At 39.6% G+C, this 21,028-nt stretch overlaps 1 protein-coding gene across 1 annotated transcript in view; it reads left to right on the top strand.

Annotated features, from left to right (window-relative positions):
* Window positions 1–21,028, top strand: part of LOC126248080 (glutamate receptor-interacting protein 1) — a 535,929-nt gene that overhangs the window by 457,381 nt on the left and 57,520 nt on the right. The window contains exon 16 of the mRNA XM_049948737.1: window positions 16,070–16,278. Within this exon, the coding sequence (XP_049804694.1) occupies window positions 16,070–16,278 (209 nt within the window). The remainder of the gene's footprint in view (window positions 1–16,069; window positions 16,279–21,028) is intronic.

The raw sequence follows: 21,028 nt of genomic DNA, 5'->3' as shown, positions 1-21,028 counted from the left end.
GAGAAATGAGGAGGTTCTGAGAAGAGTTGAGAAGAGCGGTGAAGAGAGAGAAATTTTAAGGGTAATCAGGAAGATGAAGTACAATTGGCTTGTACAATGGATGAGAAGAGATTGTTTACTGATGGGTACTATGAAAGGAGCAGTGAATGGAAGGAGAAGAAGAAGAAGAAGAAGAAGAAGAAGAAGAAGATACCAGATGGTGGTTAGTGCAGGGATAGAAAACAATTATGAGAAAACAAATAGGGTAGCAAATGACAGGACTGCATGGAAAACTACGTGTGGAGACCTGCCATATTGTAGAACACTGATGATGATGATGATTACACTGAAAATATGCCTCACCTTCCTTTCCACCCACTGTTACAAATGTGTTGTATATGACACCATAGCAGCTGCTAAGTTGAAGATGTGGTAGCTATAGGAAGCCTCTAAAAGGGTGCAGTTTTCAGATAAGGTCAACATTTTTTGTTCTCCAATTAATACAGATCCTGACATTTGACAGCATGATCATACACAAACATCAACATTTGTATCTCATGGTAAAACCACATGGTCAGGAAGGTTGTAGTCAGGAATTTTGAGTGGTGTGGGCTTGTAAATAAAATACCCATGTTTAATAAAAAGAAACCATACAGGTTTATTTTCTGACAATGTGGATTGCCAGGAGGTGAGAGAAGATAACTGAAGTAGATCCAGTCTCGCCTTGCAGGAGAGAAATGAAAGGGTAAAGTTTGAGGACTAAAGTCAGCTCTGGTCAGTGACTTGGAACTGAAGAGAAATCCATTCAGTGGGGGCCTCTCCAAGAGCTTCCCCCCCACTCTCACAAGTCTGATTTGTCTGTATCATTATGTGATTGGCATGGTGACTTTCCTGATGATGATCAGCATATTCTGGACTGAATTGGTCAATTCTTGTTACAACAATGGAAAGGCAACATTATTTTGTAAAATTGTGTACAGGATTTGAAAACGGCAAGGCAATTTCTGGATGTTTGCATCTGGGAGTGCATGAAAATGGGGGGAATTGTTCAAAAGAGAGAAAATGAATACAGTTCAAAACAACTAACTGGTGTTTAAATCTACCTCTAAAGGATTCAAGTGGCACCTGGGAGGCCATTAACAAACTAATGGGCATATTGGCCAAGGTGGATGTGAAAGTCTGATTGCCTGATTGGTTCGAAACCTGGCTGCCAAGAGGGCATCAGGTAGGCCCCAGCACACCCTTGCCCGCCTTCTCTGTGGTCCCCAGTGGACCATTCACAGTCCTCTGATCAGTTGGTAGAGTGTATGATGGAAGCACACCCTTCTCAGTGACGCTTCACCTGAGCATTACCTTATCAGTGAAAATAGTATGCAATTGAACAAGACCCATGTTGGCAATGATATCTAGTGGCAGCCTCTACTGAACCAGCCTCCATCTAGCCACTGCTCTGCAGTGAAACACAGTTTGGCTTTATAAGGAATGAAACTTTGAAAAATTAAAAAAAAATTATCTAAAATAAACTTTTCCCAGTCAATCTGTCAGTCCACTATGCACAAGTGAAACAATAAAAAAGAAAAAATCGAATATTACTCTGGAGGCACTTTATGCATCACTACGGAGTCTTATATATTATAAAAGAGGGCACAGTCACTGTCTCCAAGGACATGAAATGAAGACATAGTGCCACTGTTTGTCATTTATACTCTGCAGACAGAAATCTTGGACCAATTTTTTTTTCCACTCTTCTAGAAATCAACTGAGGCCATTCATATTGTGTGCCCTTGATGAAAGTGATTTCACTGGTTGGGAACAATAGTGAATTCTGTACCATTTTACAAATTTTCTCAATTGTCTTCTTACTACTTTTTTTGGTACAGTGCTGTCACCATCTTCATTGATGTTGGATTCATCAAATACCACCCATACCACCAGAAAACATTTAAACATGTTAGTTGTGTGTTTACTATAAACTGTATGTAGTTCCCATACATTTAATATTGCATGCTTATGTAAGACAACTGCCGGCCGCGGTGGTCTAGCGGTTCTGGCGCTGCAGTCCGGAACCGCGGGACTGCTACGGTCGCAGGTTCGAATCCTGCCTCGGGAATGGGTGTGTGTGATGTCCTTAGGTTAGTTAGGTTTAAGTAGTTCTAAGTTCTAGGGGACTTATGACCTAAGATGTTGAGTCCCATAGTGCTCAGAGCCATTTGAACCACTTTTTTTGTAAGACAACTAGAGTCCTATAACAAAAATGTAACATAAAGTACCTCAAGAAGTGGTTAAAATAAATCCAGAAATATTGAATAACACTGAACCTTCATACAACAATGGTTACATTCTAAAGTGTACATTAAAATGGTTGGTCCTCTTATGTTCTTCTGACTCCTCCAGTCATATTATAACTCATTCATAGTCCCCTGTCATAACACAGTTCAAATGCCCCTGATACCTTCCTTCTATGCAGTGAATGTCTTGGTGAAAATATTCACCATGTTCTTCACTTATAACTCTTAAATCTTGTTTTTCTTGTTGGTCATTCTTTCTTAGTGTAATGTTGATTATCTTATCTGCTGTCTCACAGGCAGAGAAAGCAAGAGTATTTGGTGTAGCCATCTTCAGCCCCAGAGGAAATCCCAAAATTTTAAAATCACCACAAACATCCCATTTTTAACATTCATATTTTAGTTTTTCCAGGAGCAGCTTTATATTTTCTTAAGTCTCCTTAAGTTGTGCAGAATGAGATACTGGTATTGAAAGAAACTAGTTCCCATTATTCAATAAGTCAGCTTTTAGGCTTATACTGGAAATATCTATAAATAGACACCATTGATCTGGTTCATGAGGCATCTTAATATGTTCAAAGAGACCATTGACATCACCATAAAAACAAAGATTCTTTACATCTGGTAGTAACATGCAAAATCTTCATGCCTTACCTTATATTTTGTTATTTTACAGGATTTATGAAGTACATCGCTTCATATGGGAGACAAGAAGTTCAGCCTTTGATTCATTTAGTTTCAAATCCCTAACAAGGTCATTCACTTTCAGCTAAGTAAAGAGCTGTGGTTCCAAATTGCAGTCACCAGTAAAACAAAAATCACTGTCATTACTTGAATTTGTCTCTATGTCCTTTTCACTAGTATTCTGTATTAGCAGTGATGGAATTGGCAGCTCTTCATTATGTGATACTGGAGCAATAGAGAATGGTATGCTAGGGTACAGCATATTTGCTCTGCTCTTGGTACTTTTGTAATGTGCAATCTCCACCATACAAAAATAGCAGTTTCCATGATGATTTGCAGGCTGTAGCTATATTCAGGGAATTGCAGGTGGCATTTATATTCTTGTTCTACATAGCCAACCCTCAAAAGTAGACCAGCAATGGCCACAAATAATGTGGTGAGTCAATGTTACATGTTTGTCTTCAACATGCACACCAAAATAAGTGTGGTATGCCTCGCAGAACTGTGTACTGGGAACAATTTTATGTTTCACTTATTTAGATACAGTCTAATGTCTGCAAGCATAACGAACTGTGTCTGCTGGCAGTTTACATCTGGATGTTGACATTTTATGTTTAAGGATCACCTTCAGTGTTACTTTTAACCACAGAAATGGCTCTACATTCACAAACTACAGAAGGACATATAGTGAAAAATATTCATATGCGGAGTGTTTGTTTTAACTTTAGACAACTAAATATCTCACAAATGATGCATCTAATGAAAAAAAATTCTAGGTGAAAAGTTGATATTAGTAAAAGGGACTGGACGGGGTCAACTTCGCATTTTCAAAGGGGAATCCCCCATTTCTATTGCATATTCAGATCGTATGACAAATAATACACATGATTTACCATACCATTGTTTTCCTTTCATGGTAGGTGGTGCTGTAATTGACAAATATTACCTGTGCCTGTTTTTGCAATTATAAACTGGTGCATTTGATTTTACATTTCATTTATGATGTAAATGTTGACCTTTATGTTTTAACAGTTGAGTGTTGCAAATGTGATTTTACATTACAAATACGAGGTGTGGCTAGAAAAAAACCGGACTAGTATTGGTGAAACAATAAAACGAATGCAATAAGGCTGAAAGCCGCGTGGCCTGTCACGTGACTCTCGCTCCGCCTACTGCTCAAGTTTCATCTGCCTCCTGCACTCAGTCTGCCCATGGCGTCTGTTTTAAGTAGTTGACGTTTTGTCTGTGCGTTGGAAAATGTTGAGTGTACAGAAAGAACAGCGTGTTAACATCAAATTTTGTTTCAAACTAGGAAAATCTGCAAGTGAAACGTTTGTAATGTTACAACAAGTGTACGGCGATGATTGTTTATCATGAACACAAGTGTTTGAGTGGTTTAAACGATTTAAAGATGGCCGCAAAGACACCAGTGATGACACTCGCACTGGTAGACCATTGTCAGCAAAAACTGATGCAAACATTGAAAAAATCGGTAAACTTGTTCGACACTTTCCTTGTCAACTCCTGTTAACTCAGACACTGCTCTGATTGTTAAACGGCGATCTTGTCGAACAAGTTTACCGATTTTTTCAATGTTTGCATCAGTTTTTGCTGACAATGGTCTGGCAGTGCGAGTGTCATCACTGGTGTCTTCGCGGCCATCTTTAAATCGTTTAAACCACTCAAACACTTGTGTTCGCGATAAACAATCATCGCCGTACACTTGTTGTAACATTACAAACGTTTCACTTGCAGATTTTCCTAGTTTGAAACAAAATTTGATGTTAACACGCTGTTCTTTCTGTACACTCAACATTTTCCAACGCACAGACAAAACGTCAACTACTTAAAACAGACGCCACGGGCAGACTGAGTGCAGGAGGCAGATGAAACTCGAGCAGTAGGCGGAGCGAGAGTCACGTGACAGGCCACGCGACTTTCAGCCTTATTGCATTCGTTTTATTGTTTCACCAGTACTAGTCCAGTTTTTTTCTAGCCACACCTCGTAATATGGCTAGACATTGACATTTCTGGCAAATAAGCTACTTGTATGGTAACTTAGTTTTCTGTTCACTATGGGGTTGGTTGTAGTAAGTTTGCAAGCTGTCTGAATGCTTGATTTTTAATGTTTCCCTGAAATCCTGCTATCAGGGTGACTGATTTTGTTGTGTGCCAGCCACCTTAGCTCTTGTACTGGTCACTGTGTAAGTATCGGGAGAATAAAAATCACAACCACTGTAATAAGATAACATGTCCATGAAATGATAGTCAGGTGCACCTGCCACAGATACTCACAGAAATCAAGCACCTCAAAGGTGAGAGGCAAGAGGACTTGCCAAAATCAAAGCATTCGTAGATCACGATAAATGCAGAAATGTTGATGCATGCAGATGGCTTTTTAAAGAACTTTTTTTAAAGAATATTGAACCCATCCACATATATTGCAATAAAGTTGGAACATCACATTAGAGTGATCTGGTGGTGATCACCTCGAACAACTATGATTGCCAGAAAAAGTGGTGAATTCACATTTTTTTCAAAAATCATTGAAATATCAAAGAGTATCAACATTAAAAAAATAATATTGGGATACACATGTTTAGTACATTTTTTTTTATTTGATAAACATACATAAATAATATAACCAATTTTTAGTTATATAGTGTAACGTGCAGCTAATTGCATCAGCAAAAAGTACTTTAAAACATCAAGCTTATGATTAGGCATATTGTATGTTGCACCTCAGAGAATCAAACACTCAATCTAAAGCTCTTTTGCTAAACTATAATTATTCATCAAAGTCAAAAGTCAAAAGCTATGTGGGTAATGTGAAAAGCAAAAAAGGGAAGAGATGTAAAGAAGAGGAAACCATTCTCAAAAATGCAGAAAATCTTAATATTAAAAAAGAAGATTTACCAAACTAGATATGCACTTACTTCATAAATGAAACAATGTCATTAAGCTCTAAATCCACAAATCAAGAAAAACCATAATGTCTGAAAGTAACTTGTGGCATGACAGTGGATCCAACCAATGAACATAACGTACACACTTCAGATACTGTGGCCAAAGTCATGCTGTTTGCAGATGATACTAATCTGATAATAAGTGCACCAAAGCAATTGTTGCATAAGCTGGAGGTAAAATCAAGCATGTCCACCATTAGTTCAGCACAACCAGGCTAATATCAAACATAAGAGAAACAAATGACATGCAATTTGGGAAAATGAATCAAAACGTAAATCTAGATCTGGTGTTGGGCAACAAAGCCTTGGACAAAGCAGTAGCTACAAAATTGCCATTGATCCATGTTGATGAAAAATTTAGTTTTAGTTACCATGTAATAAAACTGACATAGATATTTAATTAAGCCATTTCTGGTCTAAGAATTATTGCAAACATTTGTACCACAGAAGGTATCACAATGGCATACTTTTGCTATTTTCGCTCTCTTGCAACATATAAAATAATATTCTCAGGTATTACTGCTTGCCATGAACTTCAGAGTTTAACATTACAGAACAGGGCCACCCAAATAATAACACACTGTTCACTACAGACACATTGTAAACCCATACTCTTAAAGATTGAAATACTGTCAACACAAATGCTAATTTTCCTAGTTACATCTGAAGTAGCCCAGCACTCCATACACAGCATACAAAAGGAACTAACACACAGAGGAAACATGAGCCATATTGGTATCAAATTTTATGACAGACTGAAAGTCTGTATCAGAAAGTTACAAGATGAAAATAAATTTATGGCAGAACTTAAAATATTTCTGCTCAAAAAATGGTTTTACTCTTTAAGTGACTATGTTGGCCACTAACATTTTGTCAACATGTTTACACTAAGCCAAAACTAAAAATACTGCCATTCACCCCTTAACATTAGTATAATATTTACATATCTAATGGACAGCTGCTTTCTGACTGAATCATTGTTGTGTGTGAAAGGATTTACAGCTGAGGAAATATAAGAGTACAGACTTACAAAGAACAGGCCAAGAATTTATAATAACAGAAGCATTTATGTATAAATTTGATGTATGGATCATTCTGTATTATCTTGTGTGTATTTTTTCTGTATCTATTTGTATGTCACATTTTTCTTGTAATGAATTGACGTAACATTTATATACACACTTGAAGAACAGCTATATAGTATTTATTGCCTACAGATCAACAGGGAAATAAATAAATCATTTGCAGAATACCTAATATTAAAAAGGCGGGAAGAATAAAGATTAAAATTGTTATAATAATGGATGACATATTGTCCAAGAGATTCCACAACTGTTGATATATTCTAAAAATATGTATTATCACAGTCTCAATTGCACATGTTGACACTGGATTACTAGTTTTGATTTTCAGCACTGATCATCCTCAGATCTAGAAATAAAATGAAAGGAAACATTAGTGGGTAACTATTTCTCTAGATGAGATATACAGAAAAATATTTGAAATTGAAGACATTATAATTGTAGGTGTATACTGAAATTACATATAATGAAATTGTTTAAAGTATAATACACATAAAATAGTACCTGATTCATCATGAATTATGAACTCTCACCATCTTCAAAACGAAAAACACAGCCAGAGTTATAGAATAAGGGTGACAGTACAAAAGTGTGCATTTGAGCACATTCCATGACATCTAGCTTTATACTGAACTCACTATGCAGAATGAAAATCCATACATCATAAATGATGGCTATGGGAGGGAGGAAGGCAGAAGGCAAGATAAAATACTGAATATGCATTCTTAAACTATTACACACAACTGTCTAAAAGGGCAGTACAAATAATTTGATCTTAAGAAGCAAAATAGACAATCCACATGATGTTTATACATTACATCTTGTTGAAATTTGTGAATAAAACATTGAACTAAAACACAGGGTACATGCTGTTTCCAGCAGAGGGCATCTGGGGCATTTTGTGCTCTTGTACACAGGGCTCAATCTGTTTGCAACCTAGCTGCCAATCACCCACACTGTCTGCAAATGTGGCGAGCTGCAAGCGTCCACACTGGGAGGCTGATGTGGAACTCCTCTAGGTGGTGTGGGTGGACGAGGCATCAGCCCACGTGTGAGGATGGAGCAGTGTGGGGAGGGACTGTGTCCACCGTGTGATTGGCTGGCAGCATCCAAAGTGTAACCCTCCCTAGGTGGGTCACCATAGCTTGAATTAGAATGTGGTCAACCCCTCATGGGAGTGGGCCGGAGCCAGTGATCGACTGATGAACCGGGTCCCCTGTCGGGTGGGGCAAGTTGTCTTGCAGCGGGATGAAGATGTGGTTGTTGTTGATGAGGATGGTGACATCCCCCACACATTCGGGGGGGACATTGGTTTTCAGAACCACTAGAGGGGGTAGCGGGGAGGGAGTAGAGAGAGAGGGCGAGAACCCGAGGAATGATGTTGATGGTGATGCATGCGCATGTTTGGGTGAGGGCTGCAGCAGCAGCTCTGAGGCATCATAGCTTGTGCACAAGTCCTCAGGGCTAGGAGGCTGCATAACATTTACTGGCACGAAAGATGCTGGGTCAAGGTGTGCTGGTTTCATTCAGTGGAGAGAAACAGTGAGTGGCAAACCTTTAACCCAGACGTCCATCATCTTAGCATTGCGGTTTATGATCTCATAGGGGCCTGAATATGGTGGGGGGGGGGGAGTGGGGCCTGGACAGTGTTGTCATGGAGAAAAACAAATTTGTACGAAAGGAGATCAGAGGGCATTTAGGAGATGGTGAAAGTATGCACATTGCAAAATGTGTTTGGATCTGGCTTACTAAGTTAGGAAGGGTAGTGGGAGTGTCAGGGGCATCAGGGGTGGGGGGGAGGGGGGGTAGGCTGGAACAGCTCCACAGGGAGGACAGGGGTTTCACTATAGGCAAACACACTCGTGGTGCCCTGTATGATGACTGTAGGCCAAGGAGTACTCAGGGAGGGTCTCGGTCCAAAGATTGTTTTGACACTGCAGTGTTGTCTTGAAAGTGCGATGCTGCCATTCTACCAGTCCGTATTCCTTATGGGATCACCACTGTGGGATTTCAGTTGGGTTGTAGCCCAAAGGAAAACACACTTAATACTGTAAAACTTGATATATTTCACATTGGTAAATACAAACATCCACATTACAGCAAGTCATACAGTGAACTGAATAAGCAAGATGGTGCAGGCCGTTAGGTGAAAGAGTTAAAGATCTTGTGATGATGGAGATATGTTGTTCGTACTTGTTGACACCACTTATTTCTTGAGAAAAAGTCCACAGGTGTACTGCTAGTTCATAATGTCCAACAGGCACATTACTTGAGTGGATAAACATGTTGCCATCATCAGGTGCACTGACAAACTGACCTCCTGGGGGTGCACAGCTTCCCCCCACCAGCCATTTTCTATGTTGTACATGCCCGAGCCAATGCTGCAGAGGCAGTGGCAGCAGCATTTGTGGTACCAGAGGTGTAGTTACTCTGTCCACCCTTGCCATCAGATCACTGTGGTTGCTGAGTGTGTTCTTAATTAGTCCCAGTGCTGGTTCCCAACGTTCTCTGAGATTATAGCTGCAGTCCCAGTTGATGTGATTGTCCCTGATGCAGATTTTGATACCCTCTCTAATGGCACTGTCCCAGTGTACATTCATACTCCATTGCATCATTTTTAGACATACAGCACTCTGTGACTGCTGAGTTGTTGAGATACTTTAGTAGAGTGTGTTACTGGTGTTCTCAACATGTATCTTCCATGGCTCCCACTGTTTGTTGAATATATGTCTTATCACATTAGCACAGGGTCTGATATATCCAGCCTCTTGCAAACTGAGGTCACCTTCCACACTCCCCAATAGTGCCCATGTTTTATTGGGAAGGAAAAAGACAGTTCTTACTTCATGCTTTTCCAGTCAGCATCTGATTTTTCCCAACTGTGTCCCCATGTGTGGCATAAGGGCGGTGGCGGCCTCTTCCCCAGTGATACCTTCCATCTCCGCAGGTATATTATAGTGCTTGGAGAGAGAGCACACCAAATCTGCCATTCTGAATATCCATTTTTTCAGAACACGTTTCTGAGGTGTCTGAGTTCCTGGGTAGACACTCTGTATCTGATATGGTGCACACTCTGTGTGCTAGTGGTTTTAGTATCCCATTACTCTACACAGAGTGGTGGTAGATGGCTTCATGCATATACAGTTCCATGGTGATTTTCATCAAATACACAGCTGGCCCAGTGTGCCATCAAGTCTTTCCTTGACCATTATGTCCGTAAATGGTAGTCTTCCTTCTGCTTCAGTCTCCATAATGAATCTGGTGCTGGGATGTATGGAGTTCAGATGTGCAAGGAAGCCAAGGAGTTTGTCCATCCCAGAAGGTCAAATGACAAATGTGTTAGCCACATAACGGAAACAGTAAGTGGGTTTCAATTTAAATGATGTCTGGGTTTCTTCCTTTAAGTGCTCCATGTACAAATTTGCAACCAAGGCAAGAGTAAGCTGCCCGTTGGAACTTCCTCTGTTTAGTCATACTATTCTCCATTAAATGGAAAATATGTGGAAGTCAGTATGTGGCTGAAAAGTTCAGTGGTATTCCCATCAAACGTCTGACCAATGAGTCCTGGTGACTCTTGTAGACACTCCCTGGTGAATAACAAGGTGATGTCAAAGCTGAAAAAGATATCTGCATCTTTCAGTCAGCAGTTATTGTGACATGCCACAAAATCCATGGAACTGTATATGTGATGTGGGCACTTAACTACAAAAGGGCTTGGTATTTCTGTCACATATTTTGCCAGCAAATATGTAGGAGCCATTGTGTTGCTGACAATTGGGCATAACGGCAACCCACTTTTTTGGAGCTTAGGGAGTCCATAAAGTCTTGACAGTCACATTTGTGTGGTAAAATATTATCTAAATTGAAGGGGAGGGGGGTGACAGGAAAGAAAAGGAAAGGAACTAATGATACCAGCCACATTAGGACGTTGTATGGAGTAAGTGGTAATGAGTGAAAATGTGTGCTGGACTGGGATTCGAACTTGGGATCTCCTGCTTACTAGGCAGTTGTGTTAATCACTGCACCACCCAGACACGGTGTTTATCACAAATGCACAGACTATCTTGGTACTCTCCCCAGAAAACCCACATTCCCACCTAGCTCCACCTATCTGCAGTCCCCATCCATGTCCTCTATGCTCACTAATTTTAGATTCCCACTGGAGATTGAATGTAAATGTGCATCCACACTGGAGGTTGTAGATTCATTGCCCATCAAGGTGAATCATTTATAAGAACATGTGGTGTCTGTTCTTGTGGCATGACACCATGCATTCAAACACTTGTGATAACACTTTCTAGATGACCCCATCTTGTAAATCTGGCTCCTTGAGAAACATCCTGGTCTTGTTCTCCACCTTCCTGGAGGTGTCAGTGTTGATCTTCCTGTAGGAGTCATCATTAAACAGGTTCTCCAGCTCTTCAGTGTAGTCCTTGTGGGAGAGATCCCCAGTGTAGTCCTTGTGGGAGGGAACAACAGTGGAATTATCTTTGTCAATGGGTAAAACAACAGTTTCAAGGCATTCTCTCAAGTATTCAATGGCCATCCTATCTCTGCTGGTAACGTTTGATTTCATAGGCTTAGTACTTGTCATAGGATGACAAGATACACAACATACTTCTTCAGCTGCTTCAGATGGTAGTTACACTGCAAACTGTTCAATTGCACTGACAATGTCCAGGACCAGTGTGAACTTAAGGACATGGGCAAAGTTCAGTCCCCTCTCCAGAACTGAAACCACATTGGCACTCAGCTGCATGTAGGTCAGATAGATGGCAGTATTTCACGGGGCCTCCAGTGATGATTTGTCAACAAGATGTAAAATTTTTATGTTTTACAACTTGTAGCTTTCCTATGTGCAGAATCAACTGCCACCCAGGTAACAACACCAATCCTGTCCCACATCCAGAGGTTAAAATGGTTGGCCAGAGGTAAATCTGGTTTAAATAGTTCATGAAAGTTGTACTCAATTCTCTGGCAAGTAAAGTGTTCCCTCTCACTTACCAAGGCAGGAAGAAGCCCTGATGTCACCCAAATGGAAACACACTTGCTTTTTGCATTATTTGGATGCCACGTTTGTCATCTGGCCCCATGGAAAGGACAGACTCCTTGACTTTCTTGCACATCTGAACTCCATACATCCCAGCATCAAATTCACTGTGGAGACTGAAGCAGAAGGATGACAACCATTCCTGGATGCCATCTTCAAGAGAAGAGCTAGTGGTACCCTTGGGCACTGTGCATATTGGAAGAAAACCCACACTGACCTGTATTTGCATGCATGCAGCCACTGCTACCCTGCACACAGGAATGGGCTATTAAAAACACGTGCACAGGGCACAAACCATCTCAGATATAGAGAGTGCACCCTAAGAACTAGACCACCTGAAAACTGTGTTTAAAAAAATGAGTACTCAGAATTACTCAGATTACTCTGCCCCGCCACTACAGTACAATCTGTGGAGATGGAAAAAGTCACAGAGGAAGACGTGCTCCTGCCTTTATACCATACACTGTCTGGAAGAATCAGATACACACTGAAAAGCACTGAGTAAAATCTGGCTTTTGCCCATTCAGTAAACACGGACATCATTGAGGAGTGTGAAAGATGACCTCAGCTTATAGAAGACCAGGGTAAATCAGATTCCACGCCAATGAAGCAAGACACACATTGGAGAAACAGTGTGATCTATTGAAGATCAATGCTGAGAACACCTGTGGTACACTCTACTATTGCAGCCCAACAAGTCAATAGTCACAGAGCACTGTTTGTCTTGAAAACATACACTGGAATATGAATGTATCAGAATTGTAGTGCAGCCTTCAAACTACTGGGACCATATCATTTGAGAGGCCATTGACATTCACACCAGGGACCATCTCATCAACAAAGACTGCTGCTACAATCTCAGCAAGACTTGGGAACCAGCACTGGGTCTAATTAAGATGACACAGCAAACACAATGATCCAGTTGCCAGGGTTGACAAAATAACTACACCTATGCTACCACAGATACTGACGCCATTGCCCACAGGCACAGATTGCATAGAGAATGGCTGGTGGGAAACAGGATATAAATCAGCAACGTGCTCCCAGGAGCTCAGTTTGTCAGCACATCTGAAGATGGCAATATGTCTGATCGCCAAAATACTGAGCTTGTTGCACATTATGAACTGGCAATGCACTCATGGACTGTTCAGTCACAATTTTACTGAGTACAAGTCAGGATGGCTCTGCAAATAATACAAACAAGTCAGCTGAGTAATTTTTGATGTGCTTGGTAAAAAATATTACCTAAATTTTAAGGAAAACAAAGCTGATGTGGAATGTGGAATGAGACCATAGAATATGCAGAAGAAGACAAAAAGATAGCACTTAAGAAGTTATTGGGAACTAAACTGGATAAAGATCTTAAGAAAAATGAGAAAAAATATATGAGTGGCCATAATCTCCTGAACACTATGAGAACACAAAATGTAGATACTACATTTTTTAGTGTAATAAGTCTGAATGAGTATAATACAAACATGGATTAAGAGCCTAAGGATGAAGATAGGGATATCTCACCAATAACTGCTAAATAAATCTAGAAAAGCAATGACTATTTCAGTTCCAATAAAGACAAAAGGATGGATAACAAAAATTGTGAAACTAGATTTGATTATTGACTGTAGTATCTATGACACTGGTATTGACAAAGCAAATTAGATTTACAGCTGTTAGCCATTTGTCTTAAAGACTGAAGTGGTAAATGAAACTTTGATCCATTTATTAATTATACACAGTGTAAACAGCTTTATTTCACATCAAGGAAACACAGGGTAAAATGTATGCCTACTTGACTTTATGATGACAGTGGGAAATAAATTGCTTGAAAAAGGAAGGGAATTTACATTTCATTTTCTAAAGAAGATAATACCCTTAAAAACACAAAAATGCAGCTTGTTACTGAAAAATGTGTTCTCAATGTGATAAGAAAGTCACTAGCAAGCATGTAAAAAGAAGAAAACTGATGGAGAGGTAAGGAGTGAATTGCCATCTTTTGTTTTTCAATGTTTTTGTAGATTTTCCCACAAAAATAAATTATGTTTTAATCATAAAAATTATTGTTAAAATCACAGCACTTAAGCCTGTGCTTTTATAACTCAGGTCCATAGTTTCATGAAACAACAACCTAAACTCAAAAATGCTGACCCTTCAGCCTATTCAGACTCTGCAGCTTTAAAGTCTGCTGTCAAAGAATCCAAACAATCTTACATGTACCCTTTAATGTTGATAGACTGCTCTTCTATAGCCCTTTGATATAAATACACAACTCAGTGGCTCCAAAGTTACTCTTCAGCCTATGCAAATGATCTCTTTCTGCACTTCTAATCATTTTCACACAAGACTGTGTTTTTGATGGCCTTTAAGTTTGATTGTTTTGTAGGCTTCATTATCCATGATATAATTTCACTATCAGTTGTGCAATTACAGCCGGCTGGTGTGGCAGAGCGCTTCTAGGTGCTTCAGTCTGGAACCGCGCGACCACTACGGTCACAGGTTCGAATCCTGCCTTGGGCATGGATGTGTGTGATGTCCTTAGGTTAGTTTGGGTTAAATAGTTCTAAGTTCTAGGGGACTGATGACCTCAGATGTTAAGTCCCATAGTGCTCAGAGCCATTTGAACCATTTTTTGTGCAATTACAAATGAAGTAAATTAGGACCTCTGCTACAGTCTCAGAAGATAATTAATCTCCTAAAATGATTGTTGTTTGACAATATATCTATTTCATTTCATACTTGGTGCATCAGCTGGCAAACAAGATGCACCTCACCTCTTTCCCATCCCCCCAAACAGAAATGTTTAGGTATTGAAATAGGTGATCACACTGACCATACTACAAACAATGCTGTACCTACCAAATACTTACCATTGTTCAGACATACTCACAAAATCAAGCTGAACTGCGGTACATTCCCATTATCCTAATACCATATGTTTCCTCGCAGCACAAGGAGAACATATAGTCAGTAGCTACAAATTATGAAGTAAATACATCAAAAGCATATCAAAGTAAGATTCTCCATTGAAATGAGATGTCACAATGACTTCTCCAAGTCTGTTATAATCAATGTTTCCAACCCTGATGATTGACAAAAACATTTGTAGCTGGAGATGGTTGTCATTAACCCAGTTGTAACTATCTGTGTTCTTGAAGTGTCTATCCAACATGAGTAATCACTAAAAAAGGAAAGATTACTGATCCTTCTTTGGAGAACCTACTGAAAAAATAGAACAAAAGCTAAAATTTCATTTCACCTTAGTCCCTGAAACTTCTGCAGAGAGTTATGGAGATTTTATGTTCTAGATTTGGCTCCAAAGTACTTCCTACCACTGAGAGTTGACTTTTACAATCATGAGCAATCTGCCAAGCACTTTTTCTTTAAATTCAGATGTTCTTACATTTCTCTATCAAATAACTCAAAAGGATTATATTAAATTTCCTAAAGGCATAGTGTCATGTGAACATTTCCTAGAATACTGCTCTTAGTAGAGAGGGAAAGCTTATTATTCATTTAGTGTGCTTCACCTTCCCTATGACAGATTATCGTGTCTGTGATTTCAGACAAATCATAAACATTTACACTCAGGGAATAATTTCTATCAGTTGTTTCCTAAACCAGTTACTTAAACGAATTGTTGACCAGTGTTATGAAAATTACACCATCACATACTTTGAAGAGGTCATGACTCATTTTGTGCTTCTCAGTGAGTGGTATGCAGAAGTTGACAAGTTAAATAAGAAAATGTTATCTGCATGTCACATAATTAATTATTATTATTATTAAACTAATTTTTAGCTCAAGGAGAAGCTAACTTGTAATCTGTGATGAACTGATTGCATAACTGTATGCTGAAGAGAATTAAACCCAAAAGGTAGCATTTATTACTTCATTAGAAAACGTTTAGTTTATATTACTGTGGTTTCAATATCTTAATTCATCATGTACCTTTATGTATACTCATGATTATCTGAAGCCAATGAGTCTGGATTCTGGATTTATTCTCACAAGAATTTTTGTTCCCAGATCCTACACTTTCTGGACGGGAGACAGTTTTCTCTTGTGTTGGTAGCCCTCTGAGAACAACTTTACACAGACCTCAGGATTCTCCTTTACCCCTACCACATTATTTATGTGGTAATGAAAATCTTGTTGAAAGCAGCAACTTGAAAAATGAGTGTGGTTTATCAGATTCTCTCTGGCATGACTCTCCACAGCTAGTTGAAATCTATCAGGTATGTTGACTATGTATGGTACTTAACCAATATTCTGAATATATGTATTTTAAAATTATAAAAAAATGAAATAAGTACACTTGTATGCTAACCACAGATCACCACCATGTAAAATACTATATAAAATTGAAATAAATGCTATTAATAAGTGGCAAATATTGTCTCCACAACTCTTGCAGCAACTTTCTTTTCTCAAATCTACCACATCATTTTCATCAGTTGATCACATTGCCTCAGCTAGATAATTATGATTTTATCAAAAATAAAATTTTAATTTCCAGTGTTACTGTTTTAGAGTGTGCACAAAAATCTTGCTCCCTACATGTATGAACAGTGTGGCATGGGAGGTAACAGCTGTAATGGTGGGGCCACTGCACAGTAGGGCAAGTGCAGTGTGGTTGCTGAAACTTTCACACATATGCTGATCTCACACAACTTCTAAGATACAGCTAATAAGTCTGAAACTGATTGTAAGAACAAGTTATGTCAGTGTAACTAATTGACTATTAATTTGACAAATACAGATGTTTGACAAAACTGGAATCCATTAGAACCCTTTGTGTGCAGTGGCCATTAGAATTTCAGTATTAAGAAAAAGATAACAATCTGTCACAAAATCTATCATTTCTTGGAGCAGATCTAGATTTTGACTATTACTTATTCATCATTGGTGCAGTTGCCAACAGGTGAAATAGGTCCCAATGTGTTGGAATATAAACACTAATAAATGACATGCATGACCCTGTCATTTGTCAGTGTTTATACTCTGACACTTTGGGACCTATGTCACCTGTTGGTAACTGCACTGTTGATGACTATGTAATAACCTAAATCTAGATCTCCTTCAATAACAATGGATTTTGTGACTGATTGCTGTCCTTTTCTAAATATTGAAATACAGATGTACAAGATCAGTAGTATGTGTCTGTACTATCAAGAAACAGAAAAAATAAGAAAGAGTTGAGGTTGCTGCTACTAATGGGCAAAGCACACAGTACAGCAGGTGTCAGGCAGCCAGGGCATCAATCCCTTCAGCACAAAAGGATATACTCACACAGTGCTCAGGATGAGAATGTGTGTCTGCCCATGGACCAAGTTATTTGGCACATGCTCTACAAATTAGAGTTGTTTAATTATGGTCCAGCTATGCAACATCACAAAAGTGTTTTATCTGGGTGATCAAACGACTCAGTTATGTTGATACTTGTGGAAAGGACCCAGGTGAGGGTACTCCACATAAGATGCCTGAGACCACATGTGTTGTTTGGCAACAGTACACAGAATGTGTGAACATATTACCAAGTTCCAGAATGAACTGACTCCAGAGGTAGTCCTATGGAACCACTGTGCCACTAACCAGAGAGTTTTCCCTATGTTAGCTGATGCCGTTGCTGCTGAATCACTAGAGAGCCCCCACCCCTGGTTATATGGAGCACTGGAGAGTGTGTGACCATTGACCTCCTCTTTGTATAGGCATGCATGTCCAGCCGTATTGTCGCAGGCTGCTTATGTCAGGCACAGCTGGACCGTTTTATAGCACGACAAGTGGATGAAGCTAGATGTGATTGCTACTAGTCAGTAGAGTGCATGAAGTGAAGGGGAAATTGATGTGGTCATCTGTAGCAGGATTGCTGATCAATAATGGAGGGGGGGGGGGGGGGGGGGGGCAGGGCAGCCATGATTGATAGAGGTGGGCAAATTGTGGCTATAGGTGTATCCTGTTTGATTTGCAAGGTATCAGGCGGTGGTTGTTTCTTAGCTGTTGTGACCATGAGTGTTCTGTCAACTAACAACAGAGAAAAGATGGTGTCAGGGTCAACATCCTGTGGAAGTTTGTAATGGCAAGGGTATATTCCCAGACGTGTCACTTCATTGCTCTGTTGTTTGCAGTGCTGTCCTTCCACTACGAGAAGGCCATCAGTGAGTCAACCAGAGTTCTCCTCAGGTTGACACTGTTGGATGTCTACTTGTACTATAACTATCTTGCCATCATGACCAGTGTGACTAATGTCGTTCCTGGAGGTGGTGCTATTTACTGTCACGTATCCTGTAGGTTCCATGCAGGCTTGATTCTATTGATGGTAATAGTTATCAGTTTCCCCTTCAGTTTGATGTCAAATATGTTACTGTCCCATCTAATCACTCTGTGCAGGCCTGAGTACAGTGGTTTGCAATGCTGGGGGATAGTATCATCTCTCGGCATTATGTAGATGCAGTCCTTTAGGGCTTGATGTGAGCCATGTGCATAGGGAGGGAGATATCTTGAGATGAGCAGAAATAGTTCTTTCTCTGTTGGTAGTAGGGATGACTCTGTGAAGTCTGCCAGTAAAGGATTTCCACTATAGACACGTGGCGGTCTTTTTTATACTCCATGTGTGCATAAAGCACACATGGTAGGGCTTCCACCCACTTCCTCCACGACACATGAGGGCTGTTTTTAGTGTACAATGACAGAACTCCACTGGTCCATTACTTTGAGGGTGGTAAGCTGTGACTTGGAAGCACTGAACACCACACAAGTGGTAGAGTTTGGTGAAAGTGCTGATTCCGATTGTTCCCCTTGATTGGTCATAACTGGGGAGGAACAACCAAAAGTGCAAACCCATGAATTGATAGATGCTTTTGCCATACATTCTGCAGTGATATCACATGTTGATATGACCTAAATCCAGCAGATTACCAAGTTAATTGCTGAAAGCATATAATGAATACAACCTGGGTGGGCGAGGGACCCAACAAGGCCTAGGTGGATAAGCTGACAACTACTCTTAGAAACTGTATATAACCATATTGTGGTTGCACATGCCATCCTATTTTAGATCATTGGCAGGCAGCAGATGCCTGCATCCAAGTTCTACAATGTTTTGTGACATTTGGCCACACGAAGCAGTGTGTTACAAGTTTTATTATTGGAAATACCCTTGGATAGGATGGTCTATGTAGTTTATTGAAGATGAGTCTTTGCATGTTGAGAGGTACTAGTGGCTGAAGATGATCCTATGAAACATCACACAGTACTTGTTTTGTGGGAATGGGAACAGTGTGGCATACCGTGTGCAAACTGGTTATGGTGTCACGTAAGAATTCACATAATTGAATGTCCTGTACTTGTTCTTCTACTAGTTTGTCATAATCAGTATCTACTGAGAGTGCATTGGTCCTAAAGAGATAATCTGCTATGACAGTGTCAGCACCATGAATATGTTGAGCACAAATTGTGAATTGCACAATATAATTTAAATGGTGAAAGCCCCAAAGGCAAAAAGTTTTTGCTGGACAGCAAATAGAATCTAAATCTACTTCAATACTCCAGAATTCACTGTATGGCACATGGCAGAGTGTACCCCATATCACTACTTGTCATCTTCTTTCCTGTTCTCCTCACAAACAGAACAATGGAAAAACAACTCTCTGTATGCCTCCGTATGAGCCCTAATTTCTCATATCTTATCTTCATGGTCCTTATGTGCAATGTATGTTGGAGGCAGCAGAATCATTTTGCAGTCAGCTCCAAATGCTGGTTTTGTAAGTTTTCTCAGTGGTGTTCCTCAAAAAGAATGTCACCTTCCCTCCAGGGATTCCCATTTGAGTTCTCAAAGCATCTCCGTAACACTTGCATATTGTTCAAACCTACCTGTAACAAACCTAGCAACCCACCTCTGAACTGCTTGCATGTCTTCCTTCAACCCAACCTGGTACGGATCCGAAACACTTGAGCAGTACTCAAGAATAGGTCACTCTCGCAATCTATATGTGATCTCCTTTATGGATTAACTGTACTTTCTCAGAATTCCACCAATAAACCAAAGTTGACCATTCATCTTTCCTATCACAGTCCTCACATGCTCTTTCCATTTCATATCACTTAGCAGCATTACGACCACATACTTAAATGCTGTGACTGTACTGAGCAGAACACTACCAACGCTGTATCTGAACGTTACAGGTTTTTTTTCCCTACCCATGCATTTTAACTTGCATTTTTCTACATTTAAAGCTAGCTGCCATCCATATCACCAACTAGAAATTTTGTCTATGTTATCTTGTACCTCCTACAGTCAACAACTTCGACATCATCTTACTGTACACCACAGCATCATCACCAAACAATCACAGATTGCTGCCCACACTGTCTGCCAAATCATTAATGTATGTAGAGAATGATGCAAGCCATATCACACTTCCCTGGGGCATTCCTGATGATAACCTTGGCATGTTTCCAGGGTCTTCTGCAATGCAGCCAACGTGCAACGTAGCACCTGTAATCTTACCCTCCCACACATCACCATTAAAATTCTCATTCTTTGCACAAATTTTGAAAACTTTGAGAGGAGTAAGATTACAAAAGAACTTTTTTACTTACCTTTTTGTTGTTGTTACTGTCTCAAAATCTTGTTGTGTCTAGGAATACATTCTTGCTGCTGAAAATTTTGATTTATCTGGTTCCTGCAGATGGAATTACAGATAAAGATTTGCCTGTTTCTATGATTTTCTTTTATTTTCATCCCATTCTTCTAAATCACACCAACTTCACAATTTTCACTTTTATCACACCAAAAATTACATTGTTGTTGACTAGTTTAGAAAAATGTCTACTTCCATCAGAGGCATGCCCACCACTACTTATATTCTGTGGTACTCACAATTTCCAAAGAGTTTACAAGCTTTCTTGACAGGAGAAGAATCTTTACCAAATTATATGATTACTTCATAAATAAATCCAGAAACAAATTTAATAATTAGCATTACA

Source organism: Schistocerca nitens, chromosome 3 (genome assembly GCF_023898315.1).
Source record: "Schistocerca nitens isolate TAMUIC-IGC-003100 chromosome 3, iqSchNite1.1, whole genome shotgun sequence".
NCBI classification, from domain to species: Eukaryota; Metazoa; Arthropoda; class Insecta; order Orthoptera; family Acrididae; genus Schistocerca; species Schistocerca nitens.
Note: the sequence above shows the minus strand (reverse complement) of the source record. Positions and strands in the feature narration are given on the sequence as shown.